Source organism: Mobula hypostoma, chromosome 2 (assembly GCF_963921235.1).
Source record: "Mobula hypostoma chromosome 2, sMobHyp1.1, whole genome shotgun sequence".
Lineage (NCBI taxonomy): Eukaryota > Metazoa > Chordata > Chondrichthyes > Myliobatiformes > Myliobatidae > Mobula > Mobula hypostoma.
Genome location: NC_086098.1, coordinates 133,866,771 through 133,890,933, shown reverse-complemented (window position 1 = coordinate 133,890,933; position 24,163 = coordinate 133,866,771). Strand labels below are relative to the sequence as shown.

At 40.3% G+C, this 24,163-nt stretch overlaps 1 protein-coding gene across 3 annotated transcripts in view; it reads right to left on the bottom strand.

Moving 5' to 3' along the window:
* anapc1 (anaphase promoting complex subunit 1) overlaps window positions 1–24,163 on the bottom strand; it is a 243,904-nt gene that overhangs the window by 82,892 nt on the left and 136,849 nt on the right. For all 3 annotated transcript variants that reach the window (XM_063040702.1, XM_063040703.1, XM_063040704.1), the window contains 2 exons: window positions 23,363–23,634; window positions 3,680–3,914 (listed from right to left, as the gene is read on the bottom strand). In XM_063040702.1, coding sequence (XP_062896772.1) covers window positions 3,680–3,914; window positions 23,363–23,634 — 507 coding nt within the window. The remainder of the gene's footprint in view (window positions 1–3,679; window positions 3,915–23,362; window positions 23,635–24,163) is intronic.

Sequence of the window (24,163 nt, the reverse complement as noted above, 5' to 3'; positions counted from 1 at the left end):
GGAACGTGAAGCTTTCAACCGTCTCAATTTCAGCATCAATGATGTAAACAGGAAAACGTGCACTGTCTCCCTTTCTGAGCACAATGGTCAGTTTGTTTGTTTTGCTGACATTGAGGGAAAAGTTGTTGCCATGACACTATGTCACTGGCCTGTCTATCTCTTTTCTGTATTCTGACTCATCACTGAAATATAGTTCACTATGGGAACTAAGCATCTGCAGCATTATGGGACACTGGAGTTGAGAATAATTGTGGCGGGGTGTTACTGATTGCTGTCTGTTGGTCAGGAAGTCAAGTATTCAGTTGCAAAAGGAGGTGGGGATTTGGAGATGCGTTTGCTTGGAACCATAGTATCAAACACAGAGCTAATCTCTATGAGCAATAGTCTAACGTATTTGTCTTTACTGGTAGGGGAACTGCAGTGGATAAAGGTTGTCTGGGAGGCTTGATTTAATGTGTGCCTTGATCAGCCTCTCAAAGCAAATTAATGTAACACAATGTATCTCTATTTAAGCGCAAACAACAGGAATTCTGCAGACGCTGGAAATTCAAGCAACACACATCAAAGTTGCTAGTGAACGCAGCAGGCCAAGCAGCATCTGTAGGAAGAGGTGCAGTCGACGTTTCAGGCCGAGACCCTTCGTCAGGACTAACTGAAGGAAGAGTGAGTAAGGGATTTGAAAGTTGGAGGGGGAGGGGGAGATCCAAAATGATAGGAGAAGACAGGAGGGGGAGGGCTCTACTGTAAAGATGAAGCCACACTCAGGTTGGAGGAACAACACCTTATATTCCGTCTGGGTAGCCTCCAACCTGATGGCATGAACATCGACTTCTCTAACTTCCGCTAGGCCCCGCCTTCCCCTCGTACCCCATCTGTTACTTATTTTTATGCATTCTTTCTCTCACTCTCCTTTTTCTCCCTCTGTCCCTCTGAATATACCTCTTGCCTATCCTCTGGGTAACCCCCCTTTGTCTTTCTTCCCGGACCTCCTGTCCCATGATCCTCTCGTATCCCCTTTTGCCTATCACCTGTCCAGCTCTCAGCTCTATCCCTCCCCCTCCTGTCTTCTCCTATCATTTTGGATCTCCCCCTCCCCCTCCAACTTTCAAATCCCTTACTCACTCTTCCTTCAGTTAGTCCTGACGAAGGGCCTCGGCCTGAAACGTCGACTGCACCTCTTCCTACAGATGCTGCTTGGCCTGCTGCGTTCACCAGCAACTTTGATGTGTGTTGCTATCTCTATTTAAGGTTGGGTTTGAGTTGTTCTCCATTTGCAAAAGTATCAACACCATACAAGGAGATATCATTTGTGAGCTGTTCATTTGTGGCGTGCCCTCCAAATACGAGGCTTTTACATACTTATCAATCAACTGATTGGTCGTCATTATGGAAACTCAACTATGATGCTGGGAGGGGGAGTCCCATCGCTGATTGGTTGTGTGGAAAACTCTGTCCATTGTCTGGAATTCTGCCCGCACTGGCTTATAAATGGGATCGAGGTCTACCTGTCTGCTTATAGAATCATTAACATACAACCACGCTTCTATGAACTCTCTTGCACGCTGCGCATTTGCTTGTGCTGTGACTTTCACTGATGCCCAATTGAGCTTCCGTAATGACAACCAATCAACTGATTGAGAAGAATATAAAAGCCAAGCATTCAGAGGACATACCACAAGTGAACAGTGCACTAAAGATGCTTCCTTGTATGGTGACGAAACAGTTGCAAATGGATTGCCAAGATCAGAGAACAACTCAACCCAACCATCAACAATGCAAGCTACCTATTTTCCGAGTTTTTTCCAATCTCTATTTAACTTGCCACAACAGTTCAACATTGCAAAGATGTTCTCGAGAATGGGAATTTTGCTCTACCATATAAATGATGTAATCCTCTGTTATTTCCAATAAAATACTCTGCTTGCTGAAGGTTAAAAGGAATCAGTAAACATGGCCAATACAAAGCTAACTAAAAAAAAAATCCTTTGGAGCGGAAGATGCACAACTTATCATTAAATGAGCTCAACTATCTAAATCTGGGCCATCTTAATAAAATAATGATCTCACTTCCGAACTTGACTCACCGTCTGTCAGGAAGCTCAAGATACCAAAAGCAGAGAAACACAAATAAATGGGGGGAAATTAAGGGTTAGTGATTAGTGGGACGAGAAGAGCTAAGGTCAAGGACGGATATAAAAGCAAGAGATTTTAAGGCCTGGATGCTATTTAATTGGGAACCAGTGGAGGGAGGTGGCAGGTTAAGAAGCAGATTAGAATATGGGTGCAGAAATTTGTATAACTTCATGTTTACAGAAGCTAAAATGCTGACGAGGTCTGCATGTTAATGGGAAATGTTAATGGGATTTAAAATAAAGCAGATACTTCCCTGGTGGTCTGGTTTCCTCACATATCCTAAAGTCCTAAAGCCATGCTGGCTTGTTGGTTAATCAAAGGGAAGCTAATGGACGAGGGAGAGGGAGAGGGAGAGGACGAGGGAGAGGGAGAGGGAGAGGGAGAGGGAGAGGGAGAGGGAGAGGGAGAGGGAGAGGGAGAGGGAGAGGGAGAGGGAGAGGGAGAGGGAGAGGGAGAGGGAGAGAGAGAGAGAGAGAGAGAGAGAGAGAGAGAATGAGAGAGAGAGAGAGAATGAGAAAGAGAATGAGACTGTGAGAGGGTGAGGGTGGGGGTGAGAGGGTGAGGGTGGGGGTGAGAGGGTGAGGGGGTGAGGGTGGGGGTGAGAGGGTGACAGAGTGAGAGAGAGAGAGAGAGAGAGAGAGAGTGTGTTCAGGGAATAAAAATGATGGAAGTGCTCTGAGAGGTGGCATAGACTTGGTGGGCTTATTGGCCTTCTCCTGTGTAATATGTGAAAATATTGCAACTTAGTTTCATACAAAAGAGCATATCAATGCTCACGTGCAAAAATCAGAACCACCCAAGATTGTCTCATATTACAACTTAGAAAGTTATTGACTTCTCCACAAACTAATTGGCAGGTTAATCCAGTGCCAAGATTAGGAGGCTGGCTCCCAGTTTGTTGAAGTGACTCAAAGCAAGCAAGTCTCTGGCTGTAAGAACACCCAGAGAAGACCCTTTCCCAGACTCATAGGAAGGTAAATGCTAGCACACTGTGAATTTTTTAAACTTGCAAATGGTTTAAATAAAAAGCAAAACACAAAAACTAATACATTTCCATGAACTGAATTAAATCAGTGAGAGTTTATGGACAAATGTTTCTTCCCATTGATTTGAATGGGGCTGCTGTGCGTGCAGCAGGTCAAACCTTGCACGTGCTCAGTGGATACGAGAGGAAACGTCTGCTGCCCCATTCTGAGGTCAGAGTGGACAGCACCATTTCACTCTGTGTTTGACAGTCCCAAGAATCCACCAAGTGTGTAAAAGCTGGCAGATCCAGGCAGGTCACTTGGCATTTCAGCAAGCCATCTGTCCCCAAATTTTATTTTGCTCTGCTTGCATTTGAAGAATAGATGGTGCCCCTTAACCTCTCAGCGTAAAGGATATCCTGCCATAAAATGAAGTACACTCACTACACTCTGTGAATGACAGCTTGGATTATGAACACCTTGGGAGGTTTGTGCTCTACTGACAAGCAATATCAACTGAAGACCACTGCCATAACTCTTCATTTACCTACTTTTTTAGTCCAAAATTGAAGAAATCTCACCTATTTCTGCCAGAAGAACTTCAGCAATATGCCTGTGGGCCGTACCTTGGTACACAAGCCCAACACCCATTACAGCGGCAACCTGCAAGTTGTGGGGGACGTCCAACTCAGTTGAGGTTGGAGGTAGCAGAGCAGGAATGTGAATGCTTAGAAGCCGTGTGACCGAGATATCCATCGTGCCGAGTTTTGCAGCCGAAATTCCAAGCAGCAGTCCAATGCTGGTCATCTCATGACCCTGCCAAAAACATAAGGAAAATCATCTTATTTTAAGGTTGGAAAGAATACTGCAACTGATTACCAAAGTTCAAAGTAAATTTATTATCAAAGTACATATAGGTCACCATATACAACCCTGAGATTCATTGTCTTGTGGGCAAACTCAATAAATCCACAGAATAATAACCTTAACAGAATCAAAGAAAGATCATACCAACTTGGCCATTCAATCTTAAATAATGACCTATTGTCACATAGTTTGCATAATGTTAGACAACACATTTCCTTCCAAGTCAAAGCACACCTAGAATACAGTGAGCAGTTTGTGGGTATCACACCTTAGGAACAATACAACTTTGGAGGGAATGCAGTGTTATGTAGATTTGTCAGAACTTTTTAATTATATGTGCACAGGCATTAGTACCAGGGCAGATATCTTTGACCAAATGTTACGCTACCTCGCACAGTGGGTGGTGGAAGTTTCTTTCACAAATATCATGCAGTTCCAGAGCAGTTAGCAATTATAAATCTGTGATTCGTGAATTTCCAATAACTAGTTGAAATCAAGAGACAAGGAAAGGATGACGAACCTTAGTGGTGACAATTTGGCACAACAATCCCACCAATACTGGAACTTTTCAGGTTACAGTGCCTGACTTACGTATAGCCCATACATATGAACAAATGTTTGGGAGACCACCAGGTTAAATTTGCCAGCTGCTGTGGCCATCTTCTGTAGTGTAGGAACTCTAAGGTAAAAACTAAATGCTTGAGTGAAACACACTGATATTACCAATTATCGCCCTTGGTTGGCCTATGTTTTTCTTTAAGTACATTGTCAGGCAGCTGTATTTCCAACTTGCAAACTGTTCCAAGATATGAATAATTCTCAGGATTGAAACCCATTTGAAATTTGGTGAGAATCTGTGCCTGCTTTTAGTTTTTTTTATCTGTTCTAATGATGTGGACAAGGCTGGCCATGTCTCCATTAGTAGTCATCCCAAAGAACATGTCTATGAGCTTCCTGTTATAACTATACTCAAGCCTGTAAGTTAATGGTCCTCCTCACTGACCACTGCTGAGTTACCAAATCTAAGACATTAAAAGGAATGGAGACAGGCTAACCCCTACAGACATCAATGGATCTGGGGTTGAGAGGGTGAACAGCTTTAAGTTCCTCGGCATAAACATCACCGAGGATCTCACGTGATCTGTACACACTGGCCGTGTGGTGAAAAAGGCACAACAGCATCTCTTTCACCTCAGACGGTTGAAGAAGATTGGTATGGCCCCCCCGAAATTCTAAGAAACTTCTATAGGGGCACAATTGAGAGCATCCTGACTGGCTGCATCACTGCCTGGTATGGGAACTGTACTTCCCTCAATTGCAGGACTCTGCAGAGAGTGGTGCGGACAGCCCAGCGCATTTGTAGATGTGAATTTCCCATTATTCAGGACATTTACAAAGACAGATGTGTAAAAAGGGCCCGAAGGATCATTGGAGACCTGAGTCACCCCAACCAAAAACTGTTCCAACTGCTACCACCCGGGAAATGGTACTGCAGCATAAAAGCCAGGACCAACAGGCTCCTTTGAATGCACGCCATTCTTACAGTCATTTCATTACAACAGTGCATTGAGGTAGCTCAAGGGAAATCAGTAACAGAATGCAGAATAAAGTGTTGCAGAGAAACTGCAGTGCTGGCAGGGAGAGGAAAACTAGTTTCAAAACAATTGTATGCATGCCAACACACTCACAAAGGTAATTTTGGTCAGCAGTGCAAATAAAGCACTTGTCAATATCTCTTGTGTTTTCAGATGAAATTTAAATCACTTGAGATGGTGTAATGTATGAACTGCCTACAGTCTTCCACCAAAGTCATTTGTAAACTTGATTGCTCTGTGCCTGTTTCAATTTCATAGTTACTGGCACAGTTCAATGGGTCACACTCTTGCTTTGTGCTGGAAGGTTGTGGGTTCAAGTTCTGCTTCAGAAACTTCATGCAAAGATCTAGCATGGCTCATTAGGGCAGCACTGAGAGGGCACTGTCCGGCCAGAGGTATTGTCTTTCACATCAACACCGCTTCTGATCTCTTCGATGAGTTTAAAACATGTGGAACAACTCTGAAATTAATAGGATAGTTATCCCGTATCCAAGTCAATATTTAGTCCACAATACAAAATACAAGTGTAATGTTCTGGTTAAGATGTCTACCGCTATGCTGTGAGGTAGTTTATATTAGCAGTTTTCTGTAAAAGCAGTGTGCCATGCTGGAAAGTGTGTTTTGGCTTTGGCTAAGATAAGGACCCATTTATCCAACTTAGGAATGTGAATCAAGCAATCCGGATTGTGGGATGTGAGAGAAGGTTGTAGAGAGCTGTGCGGAAGAGGTTTTTGAAGGACAGAGGTCTGGTTTGGGGTCTTTTGGCAGGAGCTGCAGAGCGGGGCACAGGTACAAGGGAAGATGCTGCAGGATGCTGTTGGAAGGAGAATCCCCATTGCAAGAAGTGCTTTGTGCTAACAAATGGCTCCAAGGAGGAAGGGCCAATATTCCTGAGAGAGACAGCCAGTTTATTCAAGATGGTCTTCGAGAGGAGTTCAGAATGTGGTGGGTGCTTTCACGCAGATTGTGGGTCCAGCACGCGACTAAGAGTTAGTTACACCTCCGAATACTCCAGTATGAGCTCCAATGTTTATGTGCACATTGGACTGGTTTAACTGTAATGGCTGCATTTATTTTTGTTTTTCTGTAACTGTTTGTTAAAGTTGAAAATTTGGTAAATATACTTTCTTTATAATTTTATGCTGGTGTATGATCTGTTATTTCTCAGCTACCAATAACTGTGTACGGGCAGCATTTACACAGCATTTGCTACAACCTATGTTCTTTAATTGGAACATCCTAACTTACCTATTTGGTTGGACCACAAGTCATACCAACTCTAGACGTATATTGTTTATGAAAACTGACCTTCTCACTGCTGAGTCACATGCCTGTTAGCAGAGTTAGCCACTAAGCCAAGTCTGTATACGAGCTCCGGTGAGAGGGTTACATCTGTGGGGTGAAATGTGAATGCTGTATAAGAATTGATTAAGCTATTTGTGTTTAAACCCATGTTTAAACTAGTGTTGGGAATGTAATTAAGGTACTTTATTATGGACATCACAGGGATTAAGGTTTGGTGTGATTCAAAGTGATTATCCACAAATAATGCTTGTGTTTTGAGCAGGATGGATATCCGAATTCCTGAAGAACTGCTACTGAGAGTGCTGAGATCTGCAAAAGTGTTGGGAAAGGTTACACTGAATGAACGTGTTATGGCCAATTAGCTGGTAAGGACGTCGTGTTAGTCCAGACTGGCAGTGATGTAACTAAAGTTGCGCTGCCTCATAGGGTGGGAGACCCTGGAGAGGCGGGGTCATGGGCAGTCCATGTTTTTTGGGGGGGAGGACACGGAGCTGAAGGTGAGAACTTTAAAGACAAGTGCTCTCGCGTCTATAAAGTGAGGGGAAGGACCTGTCTGACTTAAAATGTCTAATGGATCCTTCAGCAGTTGACAGAAATTCTGAGCTGTTTTTGGCTATTACGTCACTGGTTGATAAATGCCAAAGTTATCATAGGCTGGGTGTGTTCTCTGGAGTCAAGCCCACACCCATTGGGGAAGAAGTATATGAGGACTGGGCAGACCTCCCAAGTTAATGAATGAGCAGCATTGCTCAGATAACATGAAAAAACAGAGACTGGTAGAGAGTTTAAAGAGTACAGTGGCTTACATAGTGAAGTTCCTAAAGGCAGAAAACCCATTATGCCCTTCAGCTAATTACCTGCAAGCTCTGGAAGATGCTTTTGGCACCGCTGAAAGTGCAGCTTATCTTGGGATGAAGTTTAGGCACACATTCCAGGAGGAAGGAGAGAAGCTGTCTGCCTCTTTTCCCGGTTGGAAAAGCTGCTGCTGCATTGTTTGTGCCACAAAGGGGGTATTCGACTGTCGAAGATAAATTGCTTGAGGATGGAGCAGCGTTGAAGAGTGCGCTGTCACATGACGTGATTGCTCTAAGTATTCGAATGACCCACAAGATGTGCCCTCCTCCATCTTTGACCGAGATACTCAGAAAAGTTGGAGAGGAGGAAAACATGATTGAGAGGCGGAACATTTCAAAAGATGAGTCCTGTCTTCAGTGGAAGCTTCTGCTGCTAAAGTGACCCCTGATGCCACAGAGATAGAGCTTTTGAGGAATGAGGTGGAAATCCTTCGTGCTGACCTGACTTGATGGGCGTCTGCTAAATGTGACACATCGATTGAGAAACCCGACCTACCTGCAGGACTTACGATGCAGAGGGATGCTGCTGAAAAGGGTCTCTTGACTAGAGATGCGACCGGTATTTTCCGTTACAACTGTGGGACAATGGACATTTCAAGTGAGACGGTGAGGGACAGGAAAGTCTTCAAAAAGTCAGCGGTTAATCAGAGAAGAAGAGGCAAAACTATGGAGGGGCTCAGTAAAGGAACAGGCTGCCGTCTCGGAGAGGATATGTTCCAATCAATGTTTCAAGGGAAATACTAAAGTACAAAGTACTATTCCTGAAGGTTTAGTGGGACCAAGCTCTGATGTATCCATACGGATTGACAGTGATTTTAAGCTTGACACAGGTTCTCAAGTTACTTTGCTTCAGAGATCCTTTTACAACTGGTATTTGACTCACTTACCATTGATGCCACTCAATGCCCTTGAGATCTGGGGGCTTAAGATGGTGGAGTAACTGAGACTATTCACACACCAGTGCCGCTCTGCCTGGATCCAGTTGAAAAGGGTGAGGCTTCCATTCTTGTGAGAAGGGTCGTGGGAGCATGCATGCAGAGAAATGGAGAAACTTTTGAAAACCTTGTCCATTCACTGTGTTCAGACCTGCTTTTTGAGAAGTTGCAAGTTCCTCCTAAGAAGGATGATGAGCAGAAATGAGGAACTGTGTGGTACACCCCAGTCTAAACCTGTCCTGCTACATCCTGGAGGAGTAGCTAGAGTGACAGGAACCAGCAAATTTACCGGAATGCCCAATGCCATGGCCATCCAGGTGGATGCTCCTGATAATCAGGAAGAAGAGTCATGCTTTCCTGCAGGAGTGCTAGTGAGACCTGAACTACAGAAATCTTTGGCTGTGTACACAAACAGGATGACAGTGATTGTCAGGAACACCTCAGGAAGTGAGGTTACCCTTTGATGTGGAATGCCGATTGGCCATCCTTTTCCAGTGACGGAAGTGTCTGGTTTTCTGGGAAAAATGGAAGAGAAACAGTCTCCTGGATCAAAGAAGTTGACATTGAAGTCATTCAACTTTGAAGACTTACTGATACCTGAGGAATGGAAAAGGAGATCAACTGAGAAGATGGTAGAATGTGAAGATGTCTTTTTTACTGATGAATTTGATGTTGGTTGCTCCCTCCGAGAGTACTTGTCATACTATTAGAGTGACAGAGGACACACCTTTCTGAGAGAGGTCTCACTGGTTAGCGCCAGTGGAGGTTGAAGATGTTTGGCAGCACCTGCTTAAAAGGAAGGAAGCTGAGTTCAGTCATTGGGCAGGGGGGCCTGAGCTGCCAGAAGGTACAAGTGATAGACGTGGGGGGTGGGGGGGAGCATTTTCTAGTAGACAGGAGAAGTCACAAGAAGTGCTTGAGGCTGAAGAAGCTGACGTTGAGATAAGAAGGTCTCAGAGAGTCAAGAAATCCCCAGATAGGCTGGCATATAATGTACTGGGAAAACAGAGTGTTGTGACCATCCCTATAGTGAGATACTGTATGTCAATTCTACTTACAAATGGATTTGGGGAAATGAAATCATGAAATTCACTTGCATACTGTGTTATTAATAATGGTTTAATAAGTTTCAAAGTCATGGGAACATGTCTATTTTTGGTGGGGGGAGGCGAAGAGTGTAATGCCCTGGTTAAGATTTCCACTGCTATGCTGTGGGCAGTCAGCTGTTTGGGGTCTTTTGGTGGGAGCTACAGAGCGGGGCACAGGCACAAGGGAAGATGTTGCAGGATGCTGTTGGAAGGAGAGTCCCCATTGCAAGAAGTGCTAACGAATGGCTCCAAGAAGGGCCAATACTCCTGAAAGAGACAGCCAGTTTATTCAAGAAGGTCTTCGAGGGGAGTTCTGAATGTGGTGGGTGCTTTCTCGCAGATTGCGGGTCCAGCACGTGACTAAGAGTTACACCTCCAAATACTCCAGTATGAGCTCCAACGTTTATGTGCACATTGGACTGGTTTAACTGAAATGGTGTCATTACTTTTCTTTTTCTGTAACTGCTTGTTAAAATTGAAAATTTGGTAAATATACTTGATAATTTTATGCTGGTGCACAATCTATCATTTCTGGACTACTGAAAACTGTGTATAGACAGTATTTATACAACATTTGCTGCAACCTATGTTCTTTAATTGAAACATCCTAACTTTCTTGTTTGGTTGCACCCCAAATCATACTGACCGTAGACGTACATTGTTTATGAAAAGTGACCTTCTCACCGCTGAGTCAGTGGCTGAGTCATTGTACACGAGCCCTGGTGAGAGGATTATACAAGTTTATCTGGTCATTATAATACTGTTATTTGACAGAGCTTGCTGTGTATTAACTGGCTGCTGTCGCAACAGTAGTTCTTGGGTGGAAAAGATATTCTGCAATACTGAAAGATACCTGATAAATACTGAAATCACTTGAGGTGGTGTAATATACACGGACTGCCTAGTCTTCCATGACAGTCATTTGTAAACTTGATTGTCCTCTGCCTGTTTCAATTTCATGGTTACTGACACAGTTCACTCTTTCTTTTTTTTTTCACATTTATACCAGCATAGGATTGTCTTTGTGAAAATAATATTTCATCTGAGAAAAAGTTCCCAGTGTGTCTGGAAGGAAAAATGATAATCAAAGACTTTTATTACGTAAATTGTGGTTGATGCTACCCTGAACAAGAAAACACAACTTACCAAATTTGAGATCATTAACAAAGAACCCCAGCTAATATGGGTGTTGTGCAGCATGCTGGAGGAAATGAATGATACTTGAACACTGATGTCCACAGTAAATGTGAAACCATACACAATTCTTACATTTCCTTGTTCACTTTCAGAGCAGAGAGTGCAGACGCACAAAACCACACAATTTGTGTAACTAGCTGCCTTAACCTGGGCAATGTAGGGTGTCCAGGTGTGGAATCAGGGGAAAAGCATTATAGTTCCATATTTGGAATATTCTTTTAAAACAATAATTGTTGCTGGTTGGGGATCAATTATTAATCTTAAGTAATATTGACGGGAGGAAATCTCTTCTTTGGCTTCCAGCTGGGTACAATTATCGATTGCAACTGACGTTTTGAAGACAAACTATGCCATCTTCATAAAGGATGATGCCTGGGCATGTCTTGTTCGGTGGTATTTATACCCCCCCAACCCCACCCCCATAGTCCGTCCCTCCTGATTGGTTAGTCCTCATCCAATGAGGTTTCCGCTCTCCCACGTTGTTTACATTCGAATTCCAGACCTTCGTCTTCATTAAAATTCTTTTTCTGTACTTTTATTTCAATTGCTTCCCTTACCAGGTGGTCTTAAAAACCATTGGTGCGGCACAGTAGTTTTGTGCCATTGAAGCTAATCCTACGGCCATTGTGAATGCAGTGTTCTGCTACCATTGATTTCTCTGCGTAACCCAAACAGATACACCTCCTGTGCTCCTTGATGCGGGTTTCTACTGTGCGTCCCGTCTGGCCGATATTTGCAGCTCCGCATTCACAGGGAGTCCTGTAAACACCAGCCGACCTGAGTCCCAGGTCATCTTTGACCCACATAAGCTGTGACTTGACCTTCCTTTTGGGTTTGTGGATGGTATTAATCAAGTATTTCTTCAGGATCCTAGACGGGATGAATGGTGAAAATCCGCATTAAGGAGCACAGGAGGTTGTATCCGTTTGGGTTACCCACAGAAATCAGCAGTAGCAGAACACTGCATTCGCAATGACCATAGAATTGACTTTGAGGATACGAAACTACTGTACCCTGTCAACGGCTTTTGGGGACCGCCTGGTAATGGAAACCATTGAAATAAAACCAGAGGGAAAAAACTTTAACAAGAACAAACATCTTGCTCCAAGTAAGAACTGTAAACCAGAAAAAAGGTGGGAGAGTGAAACCTGATTGGACGAGAACTAACCAATTAGAAGTGACGGACTATGGGGGTATAAAAACCACCGGCTAGATGTGCCCAGGCATCATTCCTGAAGAAGATGGCAGAGTTTGTCATCGAATCATCAGTTATAATCGATACCTGCACCTGGCTGGAAGCCCGAGTACAACATGCCAGGAAAGCACTAGATCCTTTTTCAATATTGATGGGCTTCAGCTAGCCAAAACGCATTCAACCATGTGGGCAAAGTACAGTACAGGAGGTTATTTGGCCCATTGTCCATGCTAGTTCTGCGCAAGGGTGGTTGAACTAGTCACACTACTTGCCTTCTCCTTCTAGTCCCATATAACCTCTCATCCAGTTCAAGTTGAATGTCACAACTGAATCTGCTGCAATTACACATTCCATCAGTGAATTCTGATTCTAATCAAGATAAGCTTAACAATAAGTCAAAGCAAAAATGGGAAACAGATCTGAATATTATTATTGATGAAACAAATTGGTCAAGACTTTGTCTTGACAGTATGACAAATACAATAAATGTTCGACTTAGATTAGTACAATATAATTTTTTACATCAATTATATATTACACCACAAAAAATAAATAGATTAAATTCATATTTTTCTGATAAATGTTTTCGGTGTAATCAAGAAATTGGTACTTTTTTACATTCTACTTGGTCTTGTTTTAAAATTCAACCCTTTTGGATAAATTTAAGAATCTTATTGGAACAAATTACTGCAATTCAACTTCCACATAACCCTGTATTATTTTTATTAGGTGATATTGAAGGGATAAAACCGAAACTTAAATTGAATAAATAACAGAAAGAATTTATAAAAATTGCATTGGCAGTAGCTAAGAAGACCATAGCAGTTACTTGGAAATCTGATTCGTATTTAAGTATGGATCGTTGGAATAATGAAATGAATGGCTAGTTCTATCCCACTTGAAAAAATTACTTATAATTTAAGAGATAAATATGTAACTTTTTTGAATATTTGGCGCCCTTATTTACAAAAGATAGGATGGCATATTTAAGTGCTCCGATAAAGACTTTGGTCACTTGGGGAAAGTAACGAATAGTTATACCAAATTCATTTTGAATCCCATGGAGCATGTGGAAACCTTCCAATAACCAGGCGGTTCTTTTCTTTTTTTTTCTTTCTTTTTTTTTTCTTTTTCTTTCTTTTTAGGTAGGACTATATATGGGGGGGGAGGGTTAAGGGGAGGGGGAGGGTAGATTCTTTTTTTTCATGTATTCTTTTTGAAAATTCAATAAAAATTATATTAAAAAAAAAGAAAGAAGGATAAGCTTAACAAAGCTTTTCTTCTGAAGTTCAAAGTACATTTATTATCAAAGTATCTATACCTGATACAACCCTGAGATTCGTCTCCTTACAGGTAGCCACAAGACAAGAAACCCAAGAGAACACATTTAAAAAAAAAACCAATGAACACCCAATGTGCAGACAGCAAAAAAAAAACATATCGTGCAAACAATTAAAGTAGGCAAATAGTATTTAGAACAAAAGACATGAAGCCCGGAGCAGCCTGAGCAGGCCCACAGCCTTAGCCTCAGTTCAGCGCATAGCAGAGTGAACGTCGCAAAGCCCGCAGGCAAGGAGCCCGGAGCAGGGCCCGCAGGCACGGAGCAGGCCTACAGCCTCAGCCCCGCACATAATGGAGTAAAACATAGAACAGTACAGCACAAGAACAGGCCCTTTGGCCCATAATGTTGTGCCAAATTAATTAAACAAGTAATTAAGTGTCTAACTAACTAATCCCTTCTGCCTACACAACGTCCATATCCATCCCAATGTGTGCGAGTGGGGGCGGGGAGGGCTGTAGGGTGTAGAAGCAGGGAAAGAATTGTCAGTGTTTTGGGTTGAAAGGAAAGTAGTTAAGGCAGGTACAATGACAACATTTAAAAGACATCTGGGTAATTACGTGGATAGGAAACGTTCTGAGTAGGGGCTCCCAACCTTTTTTTATGCCGTGGACCCCAACCATTAACCAAGGGGTCCATGGCTCACAGGTTGCAACCCTGGTTTAGAGGGATATGGACTAAACGTGGGCAAGAGCGATTAGCTTTCAGGTAGACACTTTTGCCGGCATGGACAAGTTGGGTCAAAGGCCAGGTTTTCATGCTGTATGAGTCTTTGACTCTAAAGGATTTTGAGACATTATAATTTGAACAAAAATACTTCAAGGTAAGAAAAGAACAGAGACAAGAGTACATGGGTCAATGTGTAGGAACTGGTTAGATTGGGAGTGGGATGGAAGAATTAAAGCAGCAGACAACATGAAGCTCCTGATCGCCTTTAATATCAGAATGGAAATGTTCTGCAAAGCAGTCACCCACTCTGCTTTTTGTTTCGGAGAAGACCAAATTGTGAGCAGCAAATGTAATATGGTAAATTGGAGTCAGAACAAAATAAAATCACTGCTTCAACTGGAAGAAATGTTTGAGTGGGAATGGAAGAGGTAAGAAGGCAGTTGCTAAACTGATGTTACCCGAACTGGTGGGGAGACTACAAAACACTGATCTGAATTGGTGTCACAAAGACTACAGGATTGCTTTTTCCAGATGGATAAATTAAGGCAGGCCGAGTTATTTTTCTCATCTGTAATCATCTTGCAATTGGTTTCAAAAATACACAGACAGTGGCTAGTATGTTGGCTTTAATTTTTCCCATCATGGAAAAGGGACGAGAAAATCTGCAGACACTGTAAATCCAAGCAACACACATAAAACACTGGAGGAACTCAGCAGGCCAGGCAGACTTTTTGAAGGGTCACAGCCTGAAACATTGACTGTTTACTCTTTCCCATAGATGCTGCCTGGGCTGCTGAGTTCCTCCAGCATTTTGTGTGCGTTGCATGGAAAAGGGACGTTTCTTTCTGGTCCAAAGCCTGGTTACGTTTTTTAATTAAATTATACATTTCTAATTTGAGATGGCAAAAGATTTCAGAACCAAACCCCTAAAAAGACACAAAGTCAGTTGTCTTCATTCCTTTATATAGGTTGCAAATACTTCTATTTTTAGATAAGGGTAAAACAAAGTGGGAAAAAAACTGAAGTAGCATTTCATGATTGCTATATTAAAAAAGTAATTGAAGACCCGCTAAAACAAAAATAGAAGCTACTACAGGATAATGTTAAATGAAACAAATTTTAAAGAAGGGTTGACTGTGTTGACTCAGCTCAAATCGGCAAAAGAAATAAAACTAAACCACAGGTCAGAGGGCCAGACGGAAGCTGGCACAGATATGTTTACTGAATCAGCTGGGAGTCTGCAGGGAGCACTCATGGAGTGAGGTCGCTTCTTTGGCTTCGCTCCATCCCCGTTATTCTTTTCAACCTTTGATCTCCTTGATCTAATCAACTTTAAGTACACCAGAAGATTTATTTTATCTTCTTGATTTACTGATTAATTGATTTCCTTTCGTCAACTGCAAATTTCGAGTTTAGAGAAATGAGTACGAGATCTAGAACCAAAAATGGGAAAGATGCTGATGGGAACGGAGCAAAGAAGAAAGGTGATTCTAAACAAACGGAATTAACTTACGAAGTTATGGAGGAAATGTTTGAGCAGCAGCGGATAAAGTTATCTGATAGCTTATCGGCTCAATTTGAACAATATTGCCAAAGCCTCAATGAAGATTTAAAATCAATCACGGACTCTTTGAAATCCCTGGATTCTGATGTTCAGAAACACGATGCTAAAATTTCTGAACTGGATACTAAATCTCAGAAGACGGACACAAAAGTCGATATTTTAGAGAAGAATCTAGCTTCGACTACTAAACAACTTCAACAACTTAAATCCAAAGTTATTGATCTTGAGAATCGATCGAGAAGACAAAACTTACGTTTAATCGGTTTACCCGAGGATGTTGAGGCTGGAGATTCTGCAATATTCTTTGCTCAACTTTTAAAAGATTCCTTCGGTTCAGTTTTTCCCAATGATCCTCCATTACTCAACCGCGCCCATCGTATACCGTGGACAAAGTCGGCAGCGATTGCTTCTAAACCTAGACCAGTTATTCTTCGTTTCCATTATGTCAATGTTAAAGAACAACTTCTCCAGGTTGCTCGTCGACAGGGGATGATCAAGTATCGCCAGCATTCCTTCAGGATAGTTCAAGATTACAGTCCTGAAGTGATGAAGGAACGACTGACTTTTAAACCTCTAATGTCGGAATGCTATCAAACAAATCTCAAACCGGCACTATTGTATCCTGCACGTCTCAGAATCTCTCTTCCCGATGGAAATCGTCATGTTTTCCATTCTACGACTGCTGCCCGAAGCTTTTTGGATGATAAGTTCCCTTCTGATACAGATACCCTCTCTTAATCTGTGTTGGGTGCTTCCAGCACCAATTCTTTTTTCTTCTGGTGTTTTCTTTATAAAATGAACCTCTTATTATCACGCGATGAAGGTTTATTTTAAGTCTAAGATTTTTGTTCTTTATTTACTACTATAGTTGTTACTCTATAACTTATATAGATTATTTATCTTCTGTAAATTAACATGTTTTTTTTAGTTAACCTTTTGTTTTAACTTTTCCTTTTTCGTTATTATTTATGATATGATTCGACGATCACTTTTAGTTATATGTTTCCTACTTTTGGTTTTTGCATAATCAAAATGGTGATTTGTCTTTCTTTTTGCTTAACCTCCTTTGTTTCTTTTTTGGGACGCCATGTTCCTATGCTTCTTCTTCCCATAATCCTTCTTTCATTTTAGAAGTGATTTTTTTATTTATTCGTTTATAACTAATTATATGTACTGACTGCTTTTTTAATTTATATATTTTACTAATTTTTATTATGTAGATTAATTATTATATTTGTTATTTTTTACATGCATTAGTTTCTGGGAGATCTTTTATTTAACATATATTTTTGGAGTTGCCCCCTGCAGAAATGGGGTTAGAATTAGTTGTAGTTAGAGCTTCCTTTAGCCATTTCTGGCTTAGTTCGGGGTTCTTGGGGATGGGGGGTGGGTCAGTCCTTTTCTTTTTTAATTTTTTCTATTGGGCTGCTTCAGAACTACCAAGATGTCCGCAGTGTCGGGATTTCCGGTTCCTCTCTAATCATGTATTCCTCTTCCGGTTTTATGAGTTCACATTGTGGTTAACCCTTTTCTTACCAAAGGGTTAACTCTTAATTATGGCTCATACTATTTATTTTGTTTCTTGGAACACAAATGGTTTAAACCATCCTATAAAACGGAAAAAGGTTTTCAAAGTGTTCCAAAGACTGAATGCTCATATTATTTTTGCACAAGCGACTCATGTAAGGAAAGAGGATAATCAACGCTTCTTTAAGTTTTGGAAAGATCAACAATACCACTCAAATGCTCAAGCCAAAATTAAAGGCGTTTCAATTTTTATTGATCCTTCAATTACATTTATCCATCAAGACATTATTTCGGATCCTAATGGCAGTTTTTTGTTAATTACTGGGGTACTTTTTAATAAAAAGGTCGCTATGGTGAATGTTTATGCTCCAAATGTGGATTACCCTGAATTTTTTAAACAATTATTCACTTCCTTTCCTAACTTAAACGAGTATATGTTGATAATGGGTGGTGATTTTAATTTATGTCTGAATCCCATGTTGGACAGATCCATAGCTAGTCCGGCTTTACCGAACAAGTTGGCTACTATTATTAATTCTTTTATGTTGGATTCTGGGATTTTAGGAATTTGGAGATTTCTACATCCAAATGACAAGGAATTCTCCTTTTTTTCACATGTTCACCGTTCTTTTTCCCGAATTGATTATTTTTTGATTGACTCCCGTTTGATTCCAGATGTACTTGATTGTAATTATGATAGTATTGTTATTTCAGATCATGCTCCACTGAAACTTTCCATCAAGTTAATGGACACCTCCTGTACTAGCTGACAATGGCAATTTAACCCTATTTTACTTCAAGATCAAGATTTTGTCAAATTTATAAAGGAGCAGATCGATTTCTTTTTTTCAACTAATACTACGGATGAAGTTTCCAATGGAACTGTTTGGGATGCCTTTAAAGCTTATATCCGTGGTCAGATCATTTCCTATTCGGCTGGTTTGAAAAAACGTGTTAACAATGAAATACTTTTGTTGGTTGATAAAATTAAAGAAGTTGATAAAAAATATGCTATTTCTCCCAGTAAGGAGCTGTACAAACATAGAGTTGAACTCCAATTGGAACATAGTTTATTATTAACATCCTCCATCGAAAATCAATTAATGAGAACTAGGAGTGATTTTTATATTCATAGTGATAAATCGGGTAAATTACTGGCTAACTATTTGAAATTCGATTCGGTTAAACGTCAAATTACTAAGATTCGTAAACAGGATGATACCTTCACAGTGGATCATGCTGGGATAAATCAAACCTTTCAAGAATTCTATACCTCTTTATATCACTCTGATTTTCCTCATGACTCTAATTTTATGCATGACCTTTTAAGTAAATTGAGTTTTCCGAAATTATCACCCGAAGAGTCCCTATCATTAGAAACTTCCATTTCAGAGGAAAAAATAATAACTGCAATCTCATCTTTGAATTCTGGTAAAGCACCTGGTCCGGATGGGTTTACAGTGGAATTTAAAAAATTTTTTTCCTCCATTCTTTCCTCTAAGTTGTCTAGAATATTCAAGGAAGCAATCAGCTTAGGTAAATTACCACAATCGTTTTATGAAGCCTCTATTTCCTTAATTCTTAAAAAGAATAATGATCCTACTGATTGTACATCATACAGACCGATATCTCTTTTGAATGTAGACTCTAAAATTTTTTCAAAAATTCTAGCAACTAGATTGGAGAAGGTGTTACCTCAAATTATTTCTATGGATCAAACCGGATTCATTAAGAATCGCTATTCGTCCTTTAATATTAGGAGGTTAATGAATATTGTTTATACCCCTTCATTTACCACCCCGGAATGTATTATCTCTTTAGATGCTGAGAAAGCTTTTGACAGAGTCGAATGGCCTTATTTATTTAATGTTCTTGAGAAATTTAATTTTAATTTGACATTTATATCTTGGATTAAATTGTTATATTACTCCCCGGTAGCCTCGGTTTGTACAAATAATTATAGATCTCCCTTTTTTCGTCTTTTTCGTGGCACTAGGCAAGGTTGCCCTCTTAGTCCTTTGCTATTTAATATTGCTCTTGAACCTTTAGCAATTGCTATTCGTAACTCGCCAAATATTGTTGGTATTACCCGTGGGAACGAAATACATAAGTTATCATTATATGCAGATTATTCGCTGCTATATATCTCTAACCCGGAGAAGTCAATTCCTGCTATTTTAGATTTGTTAGCTCAATTTAGTAACTTCTCTGGTTATAAATTGAATCTTAATAAGAGTGAATTATTTCCTTTAAATAAGTATGTACCTATTTATCGATTTTTACCATTTAAACTGGTTAATGATTCATTTATATATTTAGGGATAACAATTACGAAAAAATATAAAGATTTATTTAAAGCTAATTTTTTACCTTTAATTGATCAGGTTAAACTGTTATTTACCAAATGGTCACCAATCTCTTTGTCTTTGATTGGTCGGATTAATGCTATTAAGATGATCATTTTGCTTAAATTTTTGTATATATTCCAATCAGTCCCAATTTTCATCCCAAAATCTTTCTTTGATAATGCAGATTCAAAAATTTCCTCATATATTTGGCAGAATAAAAATCCTAGGTTAGGTAAAAGGTATTTACAGAAGTCTAAAAAGGAGGGAGGGCTTGCCCTCCCGAATTTTAGATTCTATTATTGGGCAATTAATATTCGATATTTAAAATTTTGGTTACGAGATCTGGATGTATCTTTAAACCCTCATTGGGTAAATCTGAATCTAATTCATTATAAGGGCTTTCCTTGGGTTCGGTTTTAGGAACTTCACTTCCTTTCACTTCTTTTAAATTATATAAACAAATGAATAACCCAATAGTTAAGCATACTTTACGTATATGGTTTCAATTTCGAAGATTTTTTGGGTTTAATCAATTTATCCTAGCAAGCCCTATCTTGTCAAACTTTCTTTTTCAACCTTCCACGATGGATCAAGCCTACTCTGATTGGAAAATTTAAGGTATAATATCTTTTCGCCATTTATTTATGGATAATTGTTTTATGTCTTTTGATCAACTTTCTAATAAATATAACTTACCCAGATCTAATTTTTTCAGATATTTACAGATTAGGAACTTTTTAATTACTGTTTCCCCTAATTTCCCACATCCATATCCAACGGATATTTTGGAAAAAATTTTAGATTTAAATCTTTCTCAGAAAAGTGTTGTAGCAATTATATATAATATAATTATGAATCTATGTCCTGATGCTTCTAATAAAATTAAAGCTGACTGGGAAAGAGAATTTGAGATTACTATACCGACTGAAAAATGGGAAAAAATTCTTCAGCTGGTGAACTCATCCTCTGTATGTGCTAAGCATAGGTTGATACAGTTTAAAGTAGTGCACTGGGCTCATATGTCCAAAGATAAACTATCTCATTATTACTCTTACATTAATCCAATATGTGATAGATGTCATTCCGAAATAGCTTCTCTAACCCACATGTTTTGGTCATGTCCCCTGTTGCAGAAATATTGGAAAGATATTTTTGATATTATTTCAACGGTTTTAAATATAGACTTACAACCGCATCCAATTACTGCTATTTTTGGACTACCAATGATAGATTTAAATAATTTAACCTCTTCATCACGAAGAATGATTGCATTTCTTACTTTAATGGCCAGAAGGTCTATTTTATTGAATTGGAAAGAGATTAATCCTCCTAAGGTATTTCATTGGTTTTCACAAACTATGCTGTGTTTGAATTTGGAGAAAATTAGAAGTGCAGTTTATGACCCTTCCATCAAGTTTGAAAAAACTTGGAGGCCATTCATTCAGCATTTTCACTTAATGTAATATCTTTATTTCCAAACCTATTCTATTTCTCTGTATTGTTGTTGGAGGGGAATGGAGTCGTTGGCACTGAGGTTTTCTTCTTTTTCATTTTTAAGTTCTCAGATTTGCCCAAGTCTTTTAGTTTAGTTGATTAATTTTGTCTTTCTTTTGGGTTGGGGTTTTCTTTTTGGTTTTGGTTTTTTTTTTCTTCTTCATGTTTTTTTTTAGTTTTTTTTTGATCTGTTTTATCCGTTGTTAGTTTTACATGATTGGGAGCTTTGTCAAATTTCAATATTGGACTTTACAATTACTGTTTGTAAGTGTAACAATTTATCTCCTATTATTTGTATCATTGCTATGTTTTGTTTATATATTCTAAAATTAATAAAGAGATTGAAAAAGAAAGAAAAGAATCAGCTGAGGGGCAATCCAGCAATTTATAGATTTTTAAGCACACTTTAACTTTGTCCCCTTTCATTTGCTGGTCCACCTAACCTCATTTTTCTGGCAATTTTCTCCTTTCCTTTTACAGGGGTTCAGTATCCTGTCGTGAAAAGGATTGAAAAGGATGTGGTTATTCCCCCCCACCTCCATGCCCTCCAGCTCCGATCATCGACGGCATATAGGAGTGCGCACAAATCCTGCCCTGCTGTAAAGGTTGGTTTTCAGTGGGCTAAACGACCGTGAAAGGTGTGAGAGCCGGGCGTTATCCTTCCTGTTCTCTCCCTGCTTGCTAAATGGTCCCCGGTCAAAACTCAGGAGTCTTTGACAAATATCAGAACATAAAAGAAAACAAGCACAGGAACAAGCTCTTTGACCCACCACGCCTGCACCGACCATGATGCCAAACTAACTAATCCCATCAGCTGAACAAGATCAGTATCCTTCTGTTTCTTTCTTGCCTGTGACTGTCTAAACATCTTTTAAATGTTGCTATCATATCTGCCTCCAACTCCCATTGTAATGCATCGCAGACACCTACCACTCTGTGTACAAATACCTGAATCGCAAATCTGCTTTGAACCTTCCCCTGCTCACTTTAAACTTTTGCCCTCTAGTATTTGATATTTTCACCCTGGAAAAAAAAGACTCTGACTATCTACCCTATCTATGCCTTTAATCTTTTTACGTAATTTCATAAATTCACCCATTTGCCACTGAAACTCCAAAAATAAACAACGAAGATTATCCAACCTCGCCTTATAGTGAATAGTCTTCAATTCAGAATAATTACTAATATTTCATGATGCCTGAATGGAATCAACATTCTCAGTATTAGTTCTACATATGTTATGAACAGAGTCAGCAGAACCAAGAGATGGAAAAAAAAAGTCCATTAACCTTCATTGTGTGCTGATCATGTTAATCAAGGTCTCACAGGTTCTGGTCATACTTTAGGTACCAGTTGACAAATATCTGAGGTAACACAATTATACAAAGATATTAACTCCTGGCAACAGTGAAGGAAGAGCACAGGAAAATGGTTCCTTGACTAAGAGGAATTAAATACCAATGACAGGATTTATTTACCTCATTTATAGACTTAATTGCTTCATCCAGTTTAAGTTTTAAATACTGTGGAATTGTAAGATGCACAATACTTTTTGTATGCTGAACACCTATCCTCAGGTAAACTGTTCCCCCTTTATCCCTTTTCCTTCTCTTTCTGATCTATCCAATTTCTCCTACATACACTGCAGACCCCACCACACTCTTTCTTTCCCTTCCTCCACTCAGTTTATCTGCCCAGCACCCACACACTCCCACTGGATCCTCTCCTCCTCTTGTACCCATCTGCCCAGCCTCCTCCCTTAGCTGAGTCCATACTGTACATTTCTTTCTGAAGAGATTCCATCATATGTAGCTCTTTTGTTGCCTCCACCTATCACCTCCTGGCCTCAGTCGCTAATTTTACTTGTCCTGCCACCTACCCTCTGCCTATCAACCAGCCTCACCTGGATTTACCTTTTGTTTTCCTGCCACCTACCCTCTGCCAATCAACCCTCTTCACCTGGATTTTCCTGTCACCTACCCTCTGCCTATCAACCCTTCTTTACCTGGAATTACCTATTGTTTGCTTGCTCTTGCTCCACATCTTCCTTCACCTCTTTACATGAGCTATCTTCCCTCTGCCTTTCAGTCCAGATGAAGGGTCTCGACCTGAAATGCCGATTATCCATTTCCCTCTATGGGAAAATTGTTCCCTGCCACAGGGAATTTCAAACTAACAACAGGATTTATTTATCTACTTTATTATCTTCCTGCTTCAATCCATCTTAAGTCTCAAGTATATTGGAGCTGCTATTACGGGCTATATTTTCTGTGTGCTGAACACCTACCTTACTGAGGTAGTCGTGAATGTTCATTGTGGTCAGTTTGCTCAGGTGTCCATTGAGGCCCAGTGCCATCAACAAGCCAGCATACTCGTTTGTCAGCTCCGTGTTCTTCTGCCGGTTGTACACGATCCAAGCAGAGTCTATCTGGGAAGCCGGGGCAATCTTTAGTCCAGCAGCAACCCCATTATGAAAGCTGGCCCAACTAGCCATGTTAGGGGGCACATCAATGTTGCCGCTGTTCAGGTCAACAGTCGTGTTTCGAGGAGGAGCTCGGCCTAATAAATTGGAAACAATGATGCATATTACCAATTAGACCAATGAACAGCAAGGCAACTCAATTTAATATTCATGTGCTGTATTCATGTAGTGCAGATCAGCCACAACTTCCAAATTTTTGACACCTCTGATATAATACTGTAATGGAAAACTGTCCAACACTGAAGAAACTTGGCAGCACCCACTACTGAGCAGCCTGTCCATCACAAACATTCAATCCCTGCACAGTTGCCACAGTGTGCATCATGCACAAATTTCATAGAAGTTAATTACCTACCTGTTCCAACGTCACCTGCAACCCCTACCACTGAAGATAAGGGCAGAAGATGCACAGGACAACAATGCCAGCGGTTTCTCTTCCGAATTCTGCACCTTCCTGACTCAGTACCAAATAACGACCCGTTACAACAGTGGTGTGCAGAAGAGCATCACTGAATGCACAACATGTGGAACTTTGAAGTGGATGGGCTACAACAGCAGAAGGCCACACCGGGTTCCACTCCAGCACTTTAATAAAGTGTCCACTGA